Genomic DNA, 23,776 nt, shown 5'->3' with positions numbered 1-23,776 from the left:
AGAGAGAGAGAGAGAGAGAGAGAGAGAGAGAGAGAGAGAGAGCGATGAGGGTGACACGATGGACAGTGTCAAGGCTTCAGCGTGTATCGTATTCATAAAGGAAAACCATTATTTGAATATGATAACCGTTTTGACAAAGACAACACAAGTGCAGTTTGTCTTCAGTTTTATGAAGAAACCAGTCAAGCAATAAAACACATGCAATAATAAAACACGCTCAAACCAAGTCAAAACACTCCACCAAAACTCACAATAAAAACATGCATAGGGTAGGCAACAAATCACACTCAACGTTAAATATCTTTTCTTAAGAAACTCGAACTGCATGAACAAACAAGCACAACAAGAAGAGTGTAAGATTTTAACAGATTCAGTGGTGGAAGAACTTCATTTCAATCATAGACTGCAGTACGTGCTGAGCTGCAGCCTCTCGAGCTCTCTCCAGTGTAGTTGTGGCAGTGGATCCTGGGAAGACCACAACCTGGCCTGGCAAAACGCCCAAGCCGAGGATCTTCACCTTGTAGGTAAGGTGCAGGAACCCATCAGGCCTAACAAGGCTGGGGAAGAACTCAAATTGTGGCGGACCAATTCCAACTATGGCACATCTCTTTTGAAGGCACGTCACTGCAGACAAGGGATGCTGATGGGAGGCTGATTTTGGGGCAATGGGTCCTCCCACAGCTTTGCGGATATTCTCTGAAACGAATGAAGAGTGTTGTGGACCAGGAGAAGGTTGGGTTAAAATCTTTGGGAAGTTCACCATGCTTTTTGAGGGCTTTGGGGGTGAAGCCAGGGGGTGTTTGGATTTCAGTGGAAGGTGAAACTTATCCGAACGTCGACCCATTGAGGACAGCCACTGGACTGAGATGTGTATGCCCAAGCACTTCTGAAATGCTAGTGAGAAAAACATGCATTTGTAGGTTATGTTTCACAAACCATCAATAAAGGATAATATAGGTGATTCATTATCAGGGCTGCAATAAAGGAAAGTGATGATGATTCCGCCCATGACTACCAGGCTTGATATATTCAATTTGCGGCACTGAAATGCTATTTTTTTTTTAAATAGATCTAAATTCTTGGTAGGGCTCCCAATTACAAATTGGTTCAATATTGTCAATAAAAAAGGTTGCTTTCATATAGCTTCACACAAGCAAAGACACAGCACCTAAAGGCAATTACTCATGCAACAGTGAAGGAAGTTCAGAAGCAATACAGCGGAGACAAAAGCAGCTTCCCCAAATTACTAGAACATACACTGAAATCATTTAAACACATTGTCAGAAGACATTAAGAAATTTAACATAAAGAAATAAAAGTACATTTCTAAAAAAGTACATTAAAAATATTAACCTGGATTTAAAGGCATTTACATTTATCTGGACCACGATTGACCCAAATCTGCTGAGCTAAGAGCCCTTCTTCTTCTTCAACTTATTCTCCTCTTGGCTTTTCCTTTCAGGGGTAGCCACAGCGAATCAATTGCCTCCATCTTAGCCTGTCTCCTGCATACCACAGTTTCTCCAAAGTCCACAAATCGATTCAACACAATTTGATTTGATTAAATTAATGTAGTTTGTATTTTGTAGACATGCTTAAGTTTTGTGTTGATTACGGACCATTTGCTTTCTGTTCTGGACTATTTGTTCCTGGTTAGTGCATTTAATTCACATGTGTGTGAGAGAGAAAAGTGCATTAGACTAGGGACTAATGGTGTGAGGAGGCAAAGAGTTGTTCCTGTCATTAATGATAGATTTAGGAGGAAAACGGCGGAATATGTATCACAGCATCAACATGATTGGGACCCGAGATAGGAAAAGGGCACTTTTAATGCTTACAAAATCACGAGATCCGTGATGGTCAAACTTCATTCGTAAGCAACGGAGTGAACAGTTGCATTCACATTTGCCGCTGTGTTACGTTCGTGAGTCACGCGAGTTTGCAAAACACGACAAGACTGCAAGTTAGGACTGACGGTGGGAGTGTTGCTGCAGTACATCAGGTAGGCGCTGCTGTAAAGTGATGAGGTTTAGGGAAAAAAAAAAAAAAAAGAGCGAAGAAGTCAGGGTACTCTCACCTTCCACCAGTGCCTTCTTTGCCATCGAAGCTGCATAGTGAGATGAGAGGGAAACTACAGCTGACAAACCCTGCATTTCAGGCCAAGACTTCAGAGAAAGGCTCTCAACCCCGTCTATCATTCCACGGATTTCCTGATGGTTAAATATTAGTAGGTTTGATCAAAAGTATACTTCTGCCACATGAATACTGAGCAATAATGTACTGTTAATGTTATGGCGCGTAAACATTTTAAATTTACCAACATTGATATAATCCATAAAAGTAAAATTAAAAACCAACTACAGTGAATTCAGAAATTTATTTCTCAATATATGTTGACAATAATTCCTTAAATTGTGCTAAAACTAATAAAAATATAGTTCTGAATTTGTTTGGCAGTTTATAGATATGGGCTCGTGACAAGTTGTTTCTGGTATTTGGGCAATGGCTCAGAATGAAATGTATGTGGTGTACATCAGGGGTCCTCAACCAGCGGGTCCGTACATCATCAACTGGTACCGGGCCACGTGGGCCGCACCCGAAAAAATGAACTCCTTCCGTTTCATGTATTATCTGGGTCTAAAACATATTTTATTTTGAATACTGGCCAAATTCTTTTGGATTCATTTGAGTTACTTGGCGCCAAATTTTCACCCACAAAGTGGTGAAATAAGTGGGAAACAGACATCTTTGGGAAGGGACAGGAGACGAGCCTACAAAAACTTTGAAGAAACAAAAAGCTTTTACCAGGCAATACCCCGAGTCCTACTTGAAATAATGATTTCTCGCTGTAAGGACTTCAAGCGCTACTTCCTAGCCAAAAGAACTCACAAACTGTCAAGGAATTAATCCTCGACCTATTTTTTACTAAACCAATCGAAACAAGCATGGCTATGCAAGATGAGCTTGCGAATCATGGCAGCCTTAAAAGTATGTTCCAGACTCTCGCCATCCCCTCTATGTGAAGAGAGAAACAAGCTGAGGGCTCCCATTAATTTAATGGTGAGTTCATATTTGTGTGCACTTTATATTCCCCATTCACACACCCCCACCCCATCCACCCTCACTCCACTATAGAAATTCTCAAGCTTTGACCGGTCCATGGTGATCAAAAGGTTGGGGACCCCGGTCTACATGAAAGGCATTTTCCACTTTATTACTGGTGCCAACACTCTAGCCAAGTACAGTGTGTATTGTTATGCAACGGGAGTAAGAGTCCTGCAGTACCTGAAGTAGCTCATCCTGCTTGGTGGTGGTTGGTAAATTTGTTATGCAGATGTGCCTCTTCTCTGTGCTTTGGCGAACAATTATTGGAAAACCTGGCTGAAGCATATGACCATTTAGCTGACGTATAGCATTTTTAGCCACATCGGCGGAGCCATATTTGGCATAAGCGAATCCACGGGTTTGCCCGCTGAAGTTAATCATCAGTCGAAATTCCCACAGTGGCCCCACAGAGCTGAAGAGGGGAATCAACTGGTCTTCGAAGACGTCTCGTGGAATATGGCTGATGAAAACTTCGCAGTTGAATCCAGGGGTTGGCCCGTCCCACACTTTCATAGCAATAGAGGGAAGGAAACGTAGGCGATAATTCACTTTAGTCAAAGTTTTAAGTGGTTGGCATGTGATAAGACAGGAAATCCAACAGCCATTAGTCAGTTTGACTTGTGATTTCTAAAACGCCAAAGCTAAAACAATTATATAGCACATACACATATATACATACAAAGAAATTTGAGTTGAGCAATAACTCAATAAATTGGATATCGACGCTTGGATTGCTTTTGCGAAAATTTGATAACTGGAGAATTAAGAAAGGTCAAATGTAATTGAATTGCCCATTATTTAATTTCTGCAGACAGTAAGTATATTCCTAAAGAGTTTGATTCCGTCATTGTTATCCCTATGTGTTAGCCTAGCGACTACAAGTTAACCTGTTGTCGTACCCAGAAACAGATATGGTTTTCGCATAGCGTCTATTCTCACCCTCGGGTGGTCCACCATACTTCCGCTGGCCATTAACTTGAGAGATCTTTGTATTTGTCATTTTAAGCCAGGTTTCCAGTGCCTGCATACGCCCAGGACTCAGCACCTAAGAAGACATCAAGAAGGAAAAACTCCACAGTGACAATAAAAAAAGAACTAATAAACTTTTTTTCTTTTTTTTATGTTGAAAGTTCATAAATGTTTTCCTTTTGGCTGCTGCATTGATGGTATCCTTGTTCTGGATTCAAACAGGTGGATTTGTTTTATTTAAAAGAAAAATAAATAGAGAAATCAAACACAAAAGTTGACCTACTTTCCAAAATTACGATTGTTGATTTTACCAACCAGATATTCTTACCTACTTAAAAGGTCCTCCAAATATGGTTGCAAATTTAGTGTGCATTTCCTGGAACCCAAAAGTGAGCATGGCACCCAACATTTGAAGGGCTGGAACTCAGAAACTATTTTGAGTAAGGGGCTGAGGCTTCAGATTGTTTCCTTTGACATTATAAGGCCGAATTGAATAAAAATGAGGCAAACTGGAGAGGTGCCCGAGGGGAGGTTCTGGGGATTTGTGTGACTTTGCATGGAATTCAGAAAAATTCTTTTTTTTTTTTCATATCCAAATACAGGCCTGTTATGTATGTGGATATAAATCAGATATACTGTAGTATGCATGTGAAGCGTATGTAGTATGAACGCTCATCCGTACACATCCGAACTATAAATAATCAAAGAATAAACATAAACTGCACCCTGTGGAGGATATAGCCTTGTCATTATATTTGACTTTAATTTAAACCCACTAGAAACATATCGCATAACATTGATGTATGTGTGTGTGTGTGTGTGTGTGTGTGTGTGTGTGTGTGTGTGTGTGTATGTATGTATGTATGTATGTATGTATGTTATTTAAACTTAACATGTGTTTCTTAATGTGCCAAATATTCTAAATTTTGTTTTAAAATAAAATGAATTGTGTAGAAAAAAATATTGCCCAAATTATTTTTAAAAGACCATTTTAATTGTAATAGCACAATACCACGATATTTTGCTATTAGTTAATATCTGGACAGACGCCCACTGGGACCCCTTATTTATTTATATTGGCAGGCAATTTCTTTTGTTAAATTGGGAAATAATTTATTACACTTATTGTGAACACAATTTTAAAAGTTGTCAGTGTTTTCATATTGCTAAAAAAAGAAAGACAAGCAAATAATGACAGTGCTACACGACTGGAGCAGGTTTTACTTTGTATACGAAGACAAACAACGGTTATATCCATATTCACCAATTGATCAGTTCGTGTTCACCATTTAAAAAAAATCTAAATACAGAAATACATCAAAATTGGATTCTTCTCTCTTTTGATCATTAAAACGTATTATACGGATTAAGTTGAGGCCCTGGTGTGTTTACGTTACAATATATTACCATGATGTTACAGAATTCGTTTTCTCTATTTAATCGCGTCGCGTATGAAGAAGTGTGAAATAAATTATTAAATTCAACAATGGCGTAATATGCGATTGAAATGTGTGTTCTTTGGGCTGGAAAGAGCTGAAGACACACACACAAAAAAATGATCAAACTCTATCAAAGCATACAGCGTCTCCGCAGGACACTGCAAAAATAGTTAAGCATTGCGTTTTCCTAAGTGGGCCCGAGTAAACAATTAAGGACGCACGCTTTGTCAATTTGTGGCTACTTACGCCAAACTAGCTTGGTTTACAGTCCCCCAAGTAGCTACATGAGAATACTCAGCATGGAAACACTCCAAAATGCAAGCATTAGAAATTGAGTAAATTTGCCGTTTTGTTTCTTGCTACCTGGATTTGGCTGTCCATCCTTTCCCGTTGTTATGTTTGGTCTCCACCCGATACCAAAGACTGCCAGGCCAAGGTGTTGTTGTCAGGCCAATTTCCCAAACTGTAATGGAGGATTCAAGTTAACGTCACCCCGTTTCGAAGCATTCGAAATTAAGTTGCTGTTTTCAGTTTTTGTTTTTTTGTTTGTTTTTTAATAAGTGTGCGGATGCAACTCGGCATAATCTTCAAGTCATCAACTGTAAGGGAGCAATATAAATGTTTATCGAACACATCCCCAAAATATTTATTTATTTATTTATTTTGTTTGTGACATCGTTTTTGTTCAAATGCACTGTTGCAAATGATTGTTTTGCAGGAGTGTTTCAAGACATTTAATTAGTTGTAAAGAACTGAAAACAGCTATTTGTTGAGTTTGCAATGTTAAGCAGCTTTAACTGTTAAAAACAAACAAACAAACAGACAAAAAAACTAGTTTAATCAAAAAATAGAAACTTGTTTGATAGCAGCTTTGCTATTTTTTCATCCATTCAACTTTTTGAATGAGTTTTTGGACAGATTATTGAATTGCTTTCCAGGATATCAAGAACTCAAGCACATATCGTGCTGTCATTTGAGTTTCGTGGGTTTGGTTTCATTCTGTGAAGCCCTTTGAGACTTCGGTGATTTAGGGCTATATAAATAAAATTTGATTGATTGATTGATTGATGATAATATTTTCGTTTTGTTATGTTTTCTATGTGTGCCTTTTGTCAATGTCGCTCTGATAAAATGTTATTGTGCCCCCCTGTGATAGTCAAGCCAGTTCCCGTTTCCTTGTGTTGACTAATCATCTCTATCAGCAAATTGTGTCCTGTGCAGGTGTCTCTAATTGTCTCATCTGTTGCTTGTATTTAAGTTTTGATGTTTCTTTCTGTTCTTCTTGCTTCATTGCTCATTTGCTGTGCCAGTCTTTGTTAACTGTCTATTCTATTTCCTTCTGCTTGGCTTAGTTTTGTTGAACTATTGTTGATTCAATTATTTTTCTGCATTTTGTTTTCACTCTGTCTTTCTTTGCTGTTATTGGGTCCTCTATGTTGCCTACCCTGACTTATAAGATACATGCGTTTTGTGTTTTACATCAACACACCATATTTATCATTTTATAAGTACCACAGATAAAACTGTAGTAATAGTAACAATAGTCATTTCACTTGAAAAAAGCAAAGCTCACCGCTACCTCTCATGGTTCCTTGGAGAGCTTGGTCTCAATCACTACTTTTCCTATTCAGCACTTCATCGTCCTCACTCTATGGATTCCAAAACACTCTGTTGTGTCGGTTGAGAGCAAGGCTCCACACAGCATTTCCTTGCTGCATCACTGCTATCAGTACGACAGTGACACTCACTCTGCCCCAGATAGCCTAAGTTTTAGAACCAAATCCAAGATGGTTCTGAAAATTAGTTCCATTGTAAAAAGATCAATACAAAAGTGGTACTGGGGCTAATCGAGGCCTGTTGTTGTGAAAGAGGCCTAATGGAAAAGCGCCAAAAGTGAATTGTATCTATGTCCATCTACTGTACTCCTATGCCTATTACATGCAATTTTTGTATTACATGTGTGTTAATAAAGTTTATGTTAATGGTTAGAACAGTATTAGTTTGTGCGTGTGTGTGATTAAGAGAGAGCGAGAGAGTGAGCGAGAGAGAGAGAGCGAGAGAGAGAGAGCGAGAGAGAGAGAGAGAGCGAGAGAGAGAGAGAGAGAGAGAGAGAGAGAGAGAGAGAGAGAGAGAGAGAGAGACGAACGAGGTTTGTCCAAGCAAATTTGCCGTAGAAGTACTTCCGCTCGAAACCAATGATCGCAAACGTTTTTATTTCCACTTAAAAACGGATTTGACGCTTTCATTTTTTACTTTCCGAATTGATACTGAATGTACTGTAGCCCCTCAACACAGCGCGTCTATTAGTGAAATGTAAACTCGTCTACGGTACAAGTTGTAGTTTCTCGATCGAGATCGTTTAAGTTTAGCTTAGCGACCAAACATGAATTTGTTGCAAGGCATCGCTAAACTGTAATCAAGTGTAAGTGCAGAAGTGTTTCCTTGTGGGGAAAAAAAAAGTGTGAAGGAAGAGTACGAGGAAGCAAGCACTTTTGGAAGAACGAGCTGTTCAAGCAGCCTCGACTTGTGTCATAAGAGCCAGGTTTGAACATTCCTTACTCTCAAAATAACCCGGTGTTTAACTTTAACTTTATAATTCATTTCTGATTACATCGGATTGAACGTTAACATCCAATATTCTGTGCGTTATGGATCGAATGGGGCATTGTCTTAAAAAATTAATTAAATTGATTTCCCACTCACCTAAATAGTGTAGGCAAGCTCTGAATTTGTCAAAAAAAATTGCCGTTATAAAATGCCACATTAGAAAGACACTTGCATCATTTTTGCCTTCAACCAATTGCAAGCTGGTTTGCAGAACGATTGATCATCTTTGACTTGACATGCATACTGTCGACCAAGCTTTTGTCTGGCACGCTCTTGTACCATGAGACTTCCCTATCAAATTTTACATCGTTTGTCATAAAATCGTTATTATTTATAAAAGAATATGCGCAGCACTAGTCAAAAGTTTGGAAACATACCCTGATATTTTTTTCTCTCATTATAAAAACATTTTCTAAACTGTAGATTATTACTAAGTCATCACCATTACGGAGAAATGTTGATAGAATTATTTGTTAAACACATTTTTTTTATTCAAAACAAAATACATTTTACAATTTAGATTCTTCAAAATAGGCAAAAATGTAAACATTCAATTGTCTCTACAGATCTGATTCCATGGTTGTAGACTATAATAATATAGAGGATTATAATAATACGACATAACTTGACTTTAATGCCACTTCTGGGGCTCAATAAAGAGGATCCTACCTTAAACATTGCAAAATACACTAATGAAAACATTACACAACATTAGACTTGACTGCTGGAACTTACTTAACAATGTGTATGTACAGTATTTGTCTTGTGTCCTGCAGAGGTCGCTGAACAAGATCATCGGCCTGAGCAACAGAGTGGCGCTTCGAAATGGAGCAGCAAGTGCAGCGGCCCAACCCCATGAAAGAGGAATTTGATCGAGAGCCCTTATTCATTAAAATAGAAGAGCAGCCAGAGTCTCCAAACATTAAAGAAGAAGAGCAGGAGGATGATGTCACCAAGTTTATATTGACTGGTGACATTATGAAGAGTGAGGAAAGAGGTAATGCTGACCACTGCGAAGGGTTGCAACAAGACAGCCTTTTAGCCCCAGTCTCTGGTAATGACAATGTAACATCACGCTCTTCTGACACTGATGATGTTGATGATGATGATGATGAACAACACTCTCTAGGTGATATGTCATATGGTACAGAAAACAAAAGTGTTAAGTGTTCTGAGTGTGACAAAACATTTTTCAACAAGTCTTCGTTGAAAACACACACAAGAACACACACGGGTGAAAAACCTTTTGCTTGCACAGTTTGTGCTAAAAGATTCACCCAAAAGGGACAGTTAACAGCACACATAAGAACACACACTGGAGAGAAACCTTTTTCTTGCTCCTTTTGCAGTAAAAACTTCTCTAGAAAGGGAGATTTGAGAACACACAAAAGAACACACACTGGAGAGAAACCTTTCGTCTGCTCGGTTTGCGGTAAAAGCTTCTCTAAAAAAACAAATTTAACAACACACAGAAGAACTCACACTGGGGAAAAACCTTTTGCCTGCTCAGTATGTGGTCTTAGATTCACTCAAAAGACAAATTTAACAATTCACACAAAATCACATGCAGGAGAAAAAACGTTTGCTTGCTTAGTTTGTGGAAAATCATTTTATACAAAGACTAATTTAACAACACACACAAGAATACATGCTGTAGAGAAGCCTTTTGGTTGCTCTGCCTGTGATAAAAGATTCTGTTCCAAGACAAATTTATCAGCACACACAAGAACGCATACTGGTGAGAAACCTTTTGTCTGCTCAGTTTGTGGTAAAAGATTCTCTAGAAAGACACATTTAAAAACACACACCAGAACGCACACTGGTGAAAAACCTTTTGCCTGTTCAATTTGTAGCTTAAGTTTCAGTGTGCGTTCAACATTGGTTCAACACATGGGAACACATACCGGAGAGAAAACGTTTGCATGCTCATTTTGCGGGAAAGGATTTACGCGCAAAGAAAAAATGAACATACACAAAAGAACACACACTTTAGAAAATTCTTTGGTATGCTCAGTTTGCGGTGACAGATTCTCCGAAAAGGCAAGTTTAACATTGCACACAAGCACACATTCTAGGGAGAAACCTTTTGCCTGCTTAGCTTGTGGTAAAACATTTACACGTAAGGAAAAATTGAACATACACACAAGAACACATACAGGAGAAAAACCTTATGCCTGCTTAGTCTGCAGTAGAATGTTCACACGCAAGGAAAAGTTGAACATACACACAAGAACACACACAGAAGAAAAACCTTTTACCTGTTTAGTTTGTGGTAAAAGATTTTCTAAGAAGGCTAGTTTAATAACACACAGAAAAACACACAGTGGTGAGAAATCATTCAGTTGCAGTGTGTGATTTAAGATTTGATGAAACATATCAACTTCATAAACACAAGTTTGTTGGTGAGAAGAGCAGCGGCCAGTGAAGCCGGAGAAGAAACAGAGGCTGTGTTGGCCATCGGTGACTCATATGGAGATTTATATGTCAAATGTTATGATAGCGTGTCCAATGATTTTGTATCTTTCTTCTTTTCCTCAGTAAGCACCATAACACTGTGCAAATTACTGTGCATACAAGATTTTTACTGTTGGTTCTGCCAAAACGTGTATTGCATATACTTTGCAATGCAACTTTTCTCTTGTGTATTTCTGTATATTTCAGAGTCTACTTTATTGTTGTCATTGCACGGAGTCAGTCATTTATTAGCAGTGTTTTACCCCCAAAAAACAGTTGTTAGACATGCGACCAAAGTTGAATAAATGGTGCCTTTAAGTGCACACCAATTGAAGTATGAGTTTGTAAGTTATTGTCTGACAGTGACTTGAGACATCCTCCTCTTCAAACACTTCACGAGTAGCAGTTGTAGTTTGAGTTTTCTCTTTTTACAGTATATGGAAGATATGCAGTAGAGGTTTTATGGTAACCCCAAAATGCCCCTCCCTTCTTGTATATGATGTAGTATAAATATAGCCAATTTAAGCTACTTTGCAACAATCAAACACTAACCTTATCCTGTGATTATTGGATCAGCTCATGGCCAAAATTTACAGTCAATTTAAAGAATGAAAAAAAAAAAGTAGTAGTATCCATGTTTGAACACTGGGGAGAAAAAAAGAAAGTCTCCACACTACGGCACACACACACACACACACACACACACACACACACAACAAAAGCAACTCTTTGTTCACAAGCAGTAAGCTTAGCTAAGTTAGCTGGAGAAGCTCCAAATTCCAACTGAACGGATTTATCCAGAAAGAAATTTTAAATTATGATTTTATGTTCCAGTGAAATAGTAAGGCTTCAATATCAATCCTAATTTGAGAAGGTAGTTTAGTCACTAAACTACTACTAGTTAAACGAAAGTTTGGTTTGGGCCGGCACGGTGCAAGAGCGGTTAGCACATCAGCCTCTCAGTTAAGAGACCAGGGTTCAAATCCAGCTCGCTCCGGCCTTCCTGTGCAGAGTTTGCATGTTCTCCCAGTGCCCATGTGGGTGCTTTCTGCCCATTTCTGCTTTCTTCCCCCACTCGAAAAACATGCACGGCAGCTGTATTGGACGCTCCAAATTGTCCTTAGGTGTGTGAATGGTTGTTTGTCCCTGTGTTTGTTGCTTGTGTCTTGCGATCGGCTGGCAACCAGTTCAGGGCGTTCCCCGCCTATGGCCCGAAGACAGCTGGGATAGGCACCAGCAAGCCTATCCCTAGTGAGGATAAGCGGCTACAGAGAATGGATGAATGTATGTTTGGTTATCCAAAACATACACGGAAGAAGATCTGCATGGAAACTTGTACAATGTAAGACGAAGACACTTGGACAAAAACAACGTTCAATCACTTTTGTGCTCTGGATGGGCCAGGCTCACGCTGAGACAAACAGCACTGCTAAAAAGTAACTGTAAACTCAACGATGTTTATTGTAACTGTAAATACAATTGTACAATGAAGTGGACTTCTAAGACTCAAATGGAAGACACAAAAGCACACGCACATATGTGCACACACGCACACTCAATTTGGTCCCAACCATGTAGATAAGACCGAGGGCACATACAAGCGCACACACACACATGAATATGTGGCATGTCAGCTGTTGAAGCTGGTGGTCATGATTCTCTGAGAGGAAGTGTCTTTTGAGGGCGAAGCGGCATCAGACTGAGACTTGTAAGTCAATGCCAAAGACCACAGGAACACAAAGAACCCTTGGGAAGAGGTTAAGATAATACAATGGTCAATAATGTATGCAATGTATGCATGAAACAACAAACCCCTCAAACTGGACTCGGGCTCGGCAGTCAACAACAAGAATGTGCACCAAAAAAAAAAAAGATTGTCATATCTTTGTAAGAAGTGCAAACACATGAGGACCGGTGGGCCAATAGGACGAACATAATAATCAAATTACTCCTGGCTTTGGGGTGATGAAAAGATATGATGGCGACGTGTTATCACATGCAGGCTAATTTACTCAAGTCCCTGCATAAATAAAAACAATTTCTTCACGCTGTGTTTTTTTTTAATAAACTGACCTTGCAGTGAGTTGAGCACGGTGAAGATGTAGATGCCCAGCACAGAGGCATAGGTGGCGCTAGACAAGCCAAAAGGTAAGCCCAGCACGCAACTGAGACCCAGCACGGTCACGCAGTCCTTCCACACCCTGCTGGCCTTCTCCCTGACACCCTTTGGTCCCTCGCCTTTTGCGCCGCCGCCTCCTCGCAGCCTCCACAGCTTGAAGACTACCAGGCCTAACATGCAGGAGTTGAAGACCACCACCAGACATGGGAAGACCAAAGTGGTGGCGTAGGTGACCGCTTGCCTAGAAATGAAATTGCTCCTCATCCAGCACCTGTTGGTTGGGAGAATAATTACACTGAACAACTGGCGTTACAAAAGAAAACAAAAAAGTAGTAGAATACAGAATATATTACTTCATTTATGAAAAAAATTCTGCCAATAAAATGGGAAAAATTGATTTCTTAAAAAGAGTAAAAATGCCCCAAAATCCCAAACAAATTTAAAATGTGAATTTGTGCTACATTCACTTTGTCTAATATAGTATTAACCATTTTCAGTAACCCAATTTCAATAAAAAATGATAGATAGATAGATAGATAGACAGACAGACAGACAGACAGACAGACAGACAGACAGACAGACAGATAGATAGATAGATAGATAGATAGATAGATAGATAGATAGATAGATAGACCCCATACATAATAGTTTAGAATGTTTTTAAATGATATATTATTTATGAAATAATTAACAATTTTTTCAAGATTGCAGACATCAGTGATATCGATGCCGGCTTACTTACAGCTGCATCGTTGAAGTGTTGTTGTCAGAGTCCCGAATTTCCAGCGTGTACTTGCCATAAACTCCACACGCTCCACAAATGAGAACAACCACAGTAGGCAGACCTGAAGAGAAAGAAAAGGGTTATGATAAATGAACCTCAAAATTGCATCAAACATGTCATTATGGAAAGCTACAAACAGTTTTATAGCAAATACTTTATTTCCACTGTTTTCTAACATTCCTGACTTTGGAACTCATGTGTTTAGTGCAGCACTTCCAATACTTTACAACAGGGGTATCCAAACTCAGCCCTTGAGGGCTGCTATGTTTTTGAAGTTTCCAACGGAAATGACTGGCTCATCAGCAAGCTCAACAGAAGCTTGATAAAGATCCTGATCTTTTGAATCATGTGTCTGAGAGCAGTGGTTTTCAAACGTTTTGAAGTCAGGGACTCCTTTTAGTAGGCACATTTTGACACCCATTGCAAAAGCCAAAACATAAGTGCCCTTTTTATTCAGCAACATATTCAATTTGACAAGTATATCTGTTACTTTTCGGCTGTACTGAAGTTTAGAAACTAAAAAGTGCAAATCGCATGCCTCCTTATAACAATTTCCCACAACAATTATTTAGTCAAAAAACAGCATTAAAAAAAAAACCATGGCCATCCCTGCACTATGCATTGTACTGTACTATGCATCGTACTGTATGTCTGCCATTTTTTTGTCTTGTGCATCCCTTACCCCAGCCAACCACACTCAGTTTGAGCAAGTATCTCCTGATGTAGATGTTGAAGACGCGCACCAGCAAGAGATAGAGGTGGAAGCCCTCCAGGGCCGACCAGCAAATGGTGGCCAGCAGAGACCAGTGCAAAAGGAGGCCCAAGGCACCGCAGAACCAGTCGGCCGCCTCCTCGGCGAGCTTCCAGGCCCACAAACAGCAGAGCAAGAAGCAGAGGTGCAGGAACAGCAGCGCTACCGTCAGGTGCATGTGAAGGCCGATGGCTCTTTCCAACAGCCGCTTGCTGATTAGATAGACATCATGAGTTCAAAATATACAACCTACATTATGGGACCAATGTGCCAGTGAAACAAAAAATTACAAAAGTTAAATTAAAAATTAAAATTAAAATTACAAAAAATTACTCCAGCTTTGGGCCAATGAAACATTCACTTTGACATTCCTGCATTATTATTATTATTATTATTATTATTATTATTATTATTATTATTATTATTATTATTAATAATAATAATAATAGCATTATGTTTAGTATTTTTTTTCCAACGACACAAGGAATAGTCTCTAACTGACCACATTTGATTAAAAATAAAGTCATCACAGTACAGTAAATATTTATTCAAGACTTCGCCCACTGACCGTAACCCAAAGCATTTGATAAAGCTCTCCAATACTTTTGAGAATCAAGCTCCAATTGTGAGTTCTTAATCAATGCGGTGTGAGGAAAAGGAAAGTAAGAGTTGAAGGACTGACTTTAGACACGAGTAGATGATCAAGCTGATGATGGCAAAGATGACCGAGAGTGCCGATCCAACGTATGTGATCAAACTCAGGTTGAAGGCGTCTTCTTTACTCAAAGAGATGTCTGGGTTCTATTCAAGGAAAAGTTAACAACCACATTAGATTTTCTACAAATTTTACAATGACAAATACGCTACGATCACTGAAGATGAAAAAAGATGTATGTGAATTTATCTCACGGTGAATTTAACGGAGAGACCGCACTTTGCAATCTTGTTAGGCGGGTACGACCTTTTTAATATTAGATTACTAGACCTAGATTTGCTTAAAAAAAAAAAAAAATCAAAGTTGATGTGATAGAACGTATTTTTTGCCCATTATTGCTTTGTTTTTTAAGTGTTAAGTTGTTTGCTACTTGTTACAGCTAAATTTTACACTGTCAATTAAAAAAAAAAAAAAAAGAAAAAAAAGAAAAACATGCGGGTTCGTCGAAGACTTTCAATAAAACAAGGAATCTGATATTTACAAAAGCACATATGTGGGCTTTCAGGACTCATTATTTTGTTGTGCTGTGGTTGACTGCACAAATTTGTGGACATTCCTACGTGTTTGCATGTGTGGTTGTGTGGGTGTGCGTGTTTTTTTGTTTGTTTGTTTACCACAAGCACAGCAAAGAAGCTCAAGTGGTTGCAACGACAAACAAATTCACTCCCATTGTTACTGGTGTCACAGCCAAACGTACTCCATTGACCTAAAAAAAAAAACATGCAAATGCATTAGCATGATGACTAAGAATACTCAGACATGAATCAGACTAGGTCACCCACCAGTTCTGTTTTCCTCGTTTATCTCCTCCCAAAACACACAAGCCCCGTTGGCAACCTGAAACAGTCAATAAAACAATTAGGAGACAGCAGATCGGGATCCGTTGGCTCGATGAAAGATACCCATGATTCGTTTTACCGTCTTGTTGTAAGCAAAGGTCAAGGTGATAGGTTCTTGGAGGTTTGTGAGAGGATGTGAACCTGCTTGCACTACCAGGACAGTTCCCCCCAACACTGTGCCTGTAGGGTCAGGTGGGCCAAGAGGGAGTCTTCTTCTGTGCTTTCTACTTGATGGCTGTGCAATACAGAGCAGATACTTCAAAAGTAGGCCAATGAATAAAATGCCAAATAACATTTCTTTCTTTGTTTTGCGTTGCTTATATGTGTGGAAGACAATCAAAAACAAGGTTTGATATTTTAGAGGACTGCAGCTGCGTTATTTGTTCGATTGAATGTATGTGGGAAAAACTCAACTTTTTCAAATGACTTCTCTATCTTAGATTTTTATCATTTGTTCAGGACGGCATTCTTCGCGGTAAATGGGCTTTCACTGTACATCAATTTGAATAATTCTGACTCTTCAAGAAAGATCACAAAAGGGCTTTTCCAAAACCAGAGGTCCCTGCTTGGATGCTAGCAAGTCTACACATTACAAAACTAAGCTAATATTTCACCTCCCTCTCATCTAAACTACAGCATATCAATAACTTTCTACTGACCTTGAAATATGTGCTGTCCAGCACGGTGACCACCACCAACACCGTCTTCACCCCAGGCTCAGACGCACTGCTTTTCTGGAGGGCTGATGACGGGATGCGCACACCGTGTTCCAAAGTTGGGCGCTCCTCTCTCTGATGGTCATTTGAGAACGAATACTTAATGTAATGTAACGGTGGTGCCAGAATTGAAACTGTAACTGTATGATTCTTGATTTAGGTCTACTGTCATTGGCAAGACAAAACAGTTCATGAGGTGATCGTGAAAGTATACGTTGTAAATAGTCATGAAAGCCAACGGGAAAAGGTTTTATGTTCCTGTTCTCTGGCAAGGACAGTCAAAACAAAGTAAATGGGCGTGGGAAATGATCTTACCCCTTCGGAAGGGTCAACCTTCCTCCATATGAAGCTGGGCCTGCCTCGCACTCTCGGTCTGCACGTTGCAATCTCTTGCTTGTAACAACTTGAAACACAATCGTTCTTATGACATGGGTTCACAAATGTATATAACCATTCAGGCCAACGCCTATTTTGTCAGTGTGTAGTCCAAAATGAATTGAAATTATTCTACGTACTGTAATTCTTATGACAAAAAAACACAACTTTTTTTCCCCACACATGTACGACAGGCGAAAATGTTAAAATGCCAATCAAACAATATTCTGTATCACTTCTGTGTTTCTTACGCCTACAACCCGACATCAACGAGTGAGTCATTTGTTTGGTTCACTTTTGTTTCGCCTTGGTGTACACACTGAGATCATATTTTATGATTTCTTTTTCAAGTCAGCTATTTTATCTTCAGTCTGCTCAGTCTGTTCTCTGTTAATGTTTCTCTTCTTTATCAACATTTTTTAAATAGTTTACAAAAATATAATCATTCCTTTAATACACCTTTAACGTTTTCGTTTAAAGATCCTTGGATTCAAGAATCGAATGTGCCATTTATCCATTTGTTCATTCATAATTCCGTCCGCTGGGAATACTTTGCAGTAAGGAACATATTATAGCCGTGAATGTATTCCAAGGGGATTACCTGGTCCAGGAACTAAAATTATGGCAGTAGGAGAGGATGTCCTCACAGTCTGTCAGATGGGAACAAAGGTGGCGAAGGTCAGAGACGTTGAGAAGAAATATAGAGATTTGGGGAGGGTTAACTCACACTTGGTCTCCGTGGGAGCGAGATTCTGTTTTGCACAGATGGGGGACAGCCCGGAGTTGGTCGGGAGTTCGTTGGACTCCGAGCAATCTTAACAGCGATGCAAAACAAATGTTTACAGCCAATGCTTGTATCACACATACAGGTATGCACATAAGTGGTAGGCAGGTACGCAGGCACGACAGAAATCACTGATGCGTAACAATGCGTGCTTCGCTTCGTGACTTTGCGTACTCTACCTAGCTTTCACTCATGATAACCAAGTTTGAGCTGAACAATTTATTTTTTCCAGAAAAGTGGCTCCAAGATGTGCCATGGCTTGAAGCACACTTAACTGTGGAGCAAAATTTACCGCTCATGTTCTCAGCTAGCAGACAAAACCAGAGCGTTTGATACAGGGTCGAGAATCTTCAGTCGTCATTTATTTGCCAAGTATGAATGTACTTGACAATACACTTGAATGTAGCGCAACTTATGGCAAACAGATTAGCTAATCGAGAAGCAATAGCTAATCATCCTCTTGCTAGGTGGCAAGACACTGCAGGAACAACACAAGCTCCATGTAATGGTTTTCTTCTTGCCTTTCATAGAGCTAAGCATGCGCGTCCCTTGTCTTCCGATTCTAAGGATATTTGTTTGTTGATCGAAGCGCCTTGAACTGACTGTCTCAGCTGCGTATCATTGAAATGGGTCCCAAAAGAACCGCGCAAACCATAACTGATGAAACTATGAAACTTTTCGAGGACGCTTGCTGGCCGCGTACACTCACAGATGACGTGCTGCTAATGTGGGAGTGACCCGGCGCTCGTGCTAATCTTTTCATCTTCAGGTTTCATCTTCTTCTCATAACTCATATTTGATTTACATTTCGGACTTGTGTTCAATGTCGCGCTAAGGGTCACATCATGACTTTTATTGTTCGCTTTTTTATATTCCACTTCCACCTTCCAATTCAAGTAATCTCAAACGCATTAAAAGGTTGACAAATTCAAGCAATTAACTCTCTTGAGAATGAACAGCTGAACTAAATGTTATTACAGGCTATAAAGCATCATACAACATTTAGAACTCTTTTAAAATAATTCCGTAGGTGTTTCTGCATTGTTATGATGACTTCACTCTTACCTTACAATGTGGAAAGAATCAAATACATTAAATTTGAATGTGTTTCCAAAATGTTGACTGGTATTGTACATTGACTCATGTCCACAATTTATGAAACTTAAAATTGTACTCATTTCAGATTTGAAATGTTCAATTAAACCTAATTTAATGACCGATCGGTCCATTTTCCAAACCAAAACTGATGTACTCAGGTTTCAAAACTAATATACTCAGGACTGCCCTCCCCTAGGTTAGAAAACAAACAAACAAACAAAAAGAGCACCCGGAAGGATTCGTATAAGCTCACCTTCAGCAGCATGAGAGAAGACAATCCAGGAGAGGACAAGCACTTGCATCACGAGAGCCCAATTTAATGCCGACATGTTCTGGTGTGATGTGTGTCAGCAGTGCAACATGGCTAAAAATGAAACTGGTGGCGTGGGTAGGCGGGCAGGAAGAGATGCACGCACAAGGTATTTTTTTTTAATTTATTTTAATATCTGCTCTGCAGGAAATGTCACACGAACAAGCTGATAACAACATTATACCTGCCAACTGAGCTTCATCTCAGTGGTTTCCACACTCAGGTCAGCGAGCTGTGGTTTGGGATTTTATTTTTTCGTCAGATTTAAAAACCTCATGAAATTTGGGGTTACGCGGGGCATTTATGTTTTGTTGCCCGTTCATGAGGGTCCTAAGAAAAAAAAAACTTCTCTAAAAAGTCTAAAAACAGCCATCTTTATTTGACCCTGTGCTCACTTTATCAAGAATAAAAAAGATTAAAGAAACATCCATTAATCATTCAGACTTAGTTGTGCAAGTGGAAGGTAAAAAGAGGAAGTTTCTTAACACGAGGTGTTACTCACCAGAAAGAAAAAAACCCCACTGAACTCTGGGCAAGTTGCTCAGCAAGCGAAACCCGGAGCACATCCTCTTTGTGTGCAACAAGTGTCAACTGAAACTAGGTAACATTTGTGATGCATGCAGATATATGATCCAGATACATATTCAGAATGATTTACAAACATTTATCTCAATTTTAGAACTTAAAGCAAGAAAAGTATCGCAAGAATTTGTTTTTCCATTTTGTTGGTGGTTGCTTTTAGTGTGTGAGCGGTGAATATTTTTGTGAGTTAGTTGTTGTAAGCAGTGGTATAGTGGGGATTTTTTAAGTGGGTGTACGCGATTCTGGGATGTTCTATATATACATACAGAACATCAATCATAGGCTACAACGCCAGTTAAACTAACGTTAAATTTAATGTTTTACTAGCCAAAATAATCACAGGCTAATGTTACTAAGCATAACTCGAACCGAAATAAAAATTGAACGTGGCGTCGGGAGAAGTGGGTGGACGGCGTACCCCGCTCACTAAACCACTGGTTGTAAGGGAGAAGTATTTTGGTGTTTGTGATTTTATTTTGGAGTGTTGAAAAGCTTGAGTGAAAGGGCTTTACGGCGGTGTGACTTTTTCAGATTTGTTATTATTTTATTGATCCCCAAAAGGGCAACTTCTTTGCAGTTCACCACAACACAATCACACAGAGAGGTGCGTACAATACAAACGATACACGCTCTGTTCCGCAAGACTTCCGGTATTTTCCTGTCAAACAGAAATACGGTCCATAACTTTTCCGGTTTGTCTTTGCAATTTGTTTCGGCTTTTGTTAATGTGATTCCTGAAATGTAAATTTGTTTTGATTTTTGTTTTCTAAACGATATATTTGTTTCGGTTTTTAGTAAGTTTGTTTTCGGAAATGTATAATTTTTTCGTCTTTGGTAAAAACTAATTGGTCAAACTTGTTTCTTCTTTTGTTAAAATGTTTTCTGAAGCATAAATGTCTTTCTGCTTTTGTTCATATGTTTTATGAAATGTACATTTGTTTCATGAAATGTAAACGTGTTTTAGAGTTTGGTCATTTATTTTGCAATTCAGGGCCACCACATCATGTGGCTACAAAATTCCTCCATACAAAACATACAGCAGAAAAAAAAGTCCACTAAACGACCCCGTCATAAATACTGTACACATTGACACAAAACACTTTGAGATGAAATGCTAAACAAATAATGTACCTATAAACTGAGTTGCACACTAAGGAAGTGCTTAGAATGAGCTTTATTTTCAAGTTTTTGGGAGTGTGTGAATGATTTTGATTGAGTAATTTTATTCAATTTTTCTATCGGAGTCTTTTGGGGAATGATGGATCCTTTTAGTGTGTGTGTGTATGTGTGTATGAAAATAGGCTTTTTGAGTATTTACATTTTCAGTTTATGTGTTAATGTGCAGTACATTTTTGTGCCAATTTTTGGTGGGAAGTTTAGTGTTTGACTTGAGTGTATGTCAGTATTTTGTGAGGTTTGGTGGTGTTGGTAAATGTTTTTTTGGGTGGAGTTGGCAAGTGGGTTTTTGTGCGTCATCTTTCGCACGTTTGGAGTGAATGTGACAGGTTTTTGGGTGTGATGGTTTTGTTGGTCTGAGGGCTTAGGGAGTTTTTTTTTTTACATTAGAAATTCTTTGTGTGTGAGCTAAATATTTTGACATTTCTTGGTCCACAAGAGGATAAAAATTATTTTCAGCTACTAAAGCATAAAGGCAGTATTAACATTTGTTTTTCAGAAACTTTAAAGGCATGACTGTATACCTGTAAGCTATATAAGAAACCTGGAAAACATGCCTGACATCGGCCCTCTAGGAATGAGTTTGGAGACCTCTGCTCTATTGCACACGATTGAAATTAAAACCCAATTAAAAAAATAAAAGTAGGAAGGCCCAGCTGCGACAGTTACATTTGGACTGATATATCAATAAATAAAGTGTAAGGTAAGGATGAAATCATTTTCCACAGGAGAACATTTATTAAAAAAATGTAAAGACATAAAATGGTTTAAAGAAGTGTAATTACAGTGCATACCACAGCAAACCGCCTCGAAAAAAGTTGGCTCCTGTGTGTGGCACATGTAAATTATGGTCATCCAAAATCAAAGTACCACTGTGTAGAGCATTTTGGGGTCATGTTGATCTTAACCCAGAAGCAGCATATCCCTCACTTTGTGTGACATCTCAATGAGCGAGTCTTTAATTACATATGCATACATATGCATGTTACACGTGCATGCTACCGACGGTGCCATTTCAGTGCATATTCTCCTCACTGCCAGGCAAACGTGTCTGTCCAGTGTGTCTTCTCACGTGCCGGACAAAAGTTGAGCGGTCACTGAAACTGGTGTGGCACACAGAGCATGCAAAAGGTTTCTCTCCAGTGTGTCGTCTCGCATGCGTGGTCATGTGTCCCTTTTGAGAGAACCTCTGGCCACACACAGAGCAACTGAAAGGTTTCTCTCCGGTGTGCGTTCTCACGTGTTTGTTCAGCGTTGAACGGTCACTGAATGTCGCGCCGCACACCGAGCATGCGAAAGGTTTCTCTCCGGTGTGTGTTCTCATGTGGGTCGTCAAATTGGACTTCCGGGAGAATTTTTCGCCGCACAACGAACAGCTGAAAGGTTTTTCCCCCGTGTGTCGCCTCATGTGCTTCACTAAAGTTGAACTGTCACTGAAACTGGTGCTGCAGAAGGGACAAGTGAAGGGTTTCTCTCCAGTGTGCGTTCTAGTGTGTTTGATCAAATTCCCCCTCTGCGCAAACGTTTTACCACAAATTGTGCAGACGAAAGGTTTCTCTCCCGTGTGCGTCCTCATGTGGACTTTCAAAGTCTTCTTGTCATAAAGGCTTCTCCCGCAAACAGAACACGCCAAGTGTTTGTTGTCAGCGCGACATATTTGATCACATTTCGAGCGTTCGTCATCATCAGTGTCAGGAGAGTGAGAAGGTGTGTCCTCACTCTCTGATGGTGGAGACAAAAGGCTGTCTGCTTGGGATCGCTTCTCACAGTCGCTGCCATGAAGGTGTGAGGAGTGAGGCCCATCTTCATCATCTTCATTCTTCAAAACGACACGAATCACAGAGAAGTCCAGACCCTCAATCTGCTTAGCCTGCTCATTGATGCTGTGTTCATCCTTTTCCACTTTAATGCGAGGGGGCTCTGGCTCCTGCTGCTCCACCCTGGATCTCCATGCTTGTTGCTCAGGAGAACTAGTATCTTCCCTGATATCTGCAAAGGAGATAAGCAAAATCAGAATGAGAAAACTAATATATTAACAATAGATGTGAGGTCATTGAGGTCATCTGGAACATATTTTTGGTGCTTGAGGTTTTCTGCATTTTGTTCATTTGCAGCCTCATTTCTGAAACTGATTAGGTTAACTGATTCGCTTTGATTGGTGGCGAAACGGCCAACCACTGAGATGGATAAAATTGGCTCAATTTTCCTGCATATTCTTTGACACTAATGGGGGACATATCATTGTAAAGATTTTTTTTGTAAATTTCCCCGGATGATTTTTTTGAGAGATTTTTATTATTATATATATATATATATATATATATATATATATATATATATATATATATATATATATATATATATATATATATACATATATATATATATATATATATATATATATATATATTAAACATTCACTTCTCATAAACACACAAACACAATTGACATATGACATTTTCAGAAAAGCGTAATATGACATTGCTACAGCCTGACTAATGTTGTCCCCGTTGTTGTCGACTAGGCACATGTTCAGACTGAAACGTGAAATGTATTGATCCCTTCGACACCCGTTGTAAATTTTGCCCGTTGTAAATTTTGTAAATGAGTTTGTGAAAATCAAACCTGCTGTGTGCGACACACCAAAATGCCGTCGCTCGAGTTCCTCTTTGGGTGGCAAACACTTCTCCTCGTCCTCACAGTCAGCGATCATTCTTCGCGTAATTCTTTACCAGTCAGAGTTCATCGACGATCTCAAAACGCGCTCGGGTTTCCACTGTCAAAATGTTAGCCTTTTTGCACGCGTTGCTATCAAGCGCACCTTTTGTTAGTTCGCGGCTAACAAGGTAAACCACTTTGAGTAGTTTCCAAGTAGATCAAGAGGACGTGACAAGCTAAAGGGTAACCATTTTATAGGAGTCGGTTTTGCCTCGTGATAAAGATGTAAAGACCG

General features: G+C 39.3%; 2 protein-coding genes and 1 pseudogene across 4 annotated transcripts; 1 reads left to right on the top strand and 2 right to left on the bottom strand.

Annotated features, from left to right (window-relative positions):
• Positions 1-149: 149 nt before the first annotated feature.
• dnd1 (DND microRNA-mediated repression inhibitor 1) lies at positions 150-7,191 on the bottom strand. Of its 2 annotated transcripts, XM_088413036.1 has the most exons (7): positions 7,093-7,191; positions 5,877-5,976; positions 4,045-4,150; positions 3,286-3,611; positions 2,078-2,210; positions 761-894; positions 476-696 (listed from the first exon to the last, which is right to left on the bottom strand). In XM_088413036.1, exons 2-7 carry the CDS (start codon positions 5,892-5,894, stop codon positions 622-624), a joined length of 792 nt encoding a protein of 263 aa, XP_088269162.1. In that variant the 5' UTR covers positions 5,895-5,976; positions 7,093-7,191; the 3' UTR covers positions 476-621. The 2 variants fall into 2 exon arrangements, with proteins under 2 accessions (XP_088269161.1, XP_088269162.1); XM_088413035.1 differs by having other exon boundaries at positions 150-894.
• Positions 7,192-7,704: 513 nt separating this feature from the next.
• LOC148424888 (uncharacterized) lies at positions 7,705-10,903 on the top strand (annotated as a pseudogene). The gene is made up of 2 exons (XR_015865355.1): positions 7,705-8,055; positions 8,897-10,903. The product of XR_015865355.1 is annotated as an uncharacterized LOC148424888 (transcript).
• Positions 10,904-11,952: 1,049 nt separating this feature from the next.
• LOC148424887 (adhesion G protein-coupled receptor G3-like) lies at positions 11,953-22,777 on the bottom strand. The gene is made up of 14 exons (XM_088413061.1): positions 22,590-22,777; positions 19,009-19,098; positions 17,601-17,687; positions 17,475-17,523; positions 16,814-16,901; positions 16,442-16,573; positions 15,862-16,017; positions 15,726-15,780; positions 15,558-15,649; positions 14,911-15,029; positions 14,160-14,440; positions 13,436-13,538; positions 12,648-12,964; positions 11,953-12,320 (listed from the first exon to the last, which is right to left on the bottom strand). Exons 1-14 carry the CDS (start codon positions 22,639-22,641, stop codon positions 12,205-12,207), a joined length of 1,737 nt encoding a protein of 578 aa, XP_088269187.1. The 5' UTR covers positions 22,642-22,777; the 3' UTR covers positions 11,953-12,204.
• Between the last annotated feature and the right edge of the window lie 999 nt (positions 22,778-23,776).

The sequence above is a fragment of the Hippichthys cyanospilos genome, chromosome 4, assembly GCF_059441005.1.
Source record: "Hippichthys cyanospilos isolate Australia breed blue-spotted pipefish chromosome 4, RoL_Hcya_1.0, whole genome shotgun sequence".
Taxonomy (NCBI): domain Eukaryota; kingdom Metazoa; phylum Chordata; class Actinopteri; order Syngnathiformes; family Syngnathidae; genus Hippichthys; species Hippichthys cyanospilos.
Note: the sequence above shows the minus strand (reverse complement) of the source record. Positions and strands in the feature narration are given on the sequence as shown.

Coding starts and splice junctions, on each gene's coding strand:
- dnd1 (XM_088413035.1), bottom strand. Junction 3,612..4,044: donor GTATGGTGGACCACCCGAGG/GTGAGAATAGAC, acceptor TTGCTATGAAAG/TGTGGGACGGGCCAACCCCT. Junction 2,211..3,285: donor AGCAGGATGAGCTACTTCAG/GTACTGCAGGAC, acceptor TTTAACCATCAG/GAAATCCGTGGAATGATAGA.
- LOC148424887 (XM_088413061.1), bottom strand. CDS start 22,641: ATGAAGATGATGAAGATGGGCCTCACTCCTCACACCTTCATGGCAGCG. Junction 16,574..16,813: donor AGGTTGACCCTTCCGAAGGG/GTAAGATCATTT, acceptor AATGACCATCAG/AGAGAGGAGCGCCCAACTTT. Junction 13,539..14,159: donor ACTGAGTGTGGTTGGCTGGG/GTAAGGGATGCA, acceptor CTTTCTCTTCAG/GTCTGCCTACTGTGGTTGTT.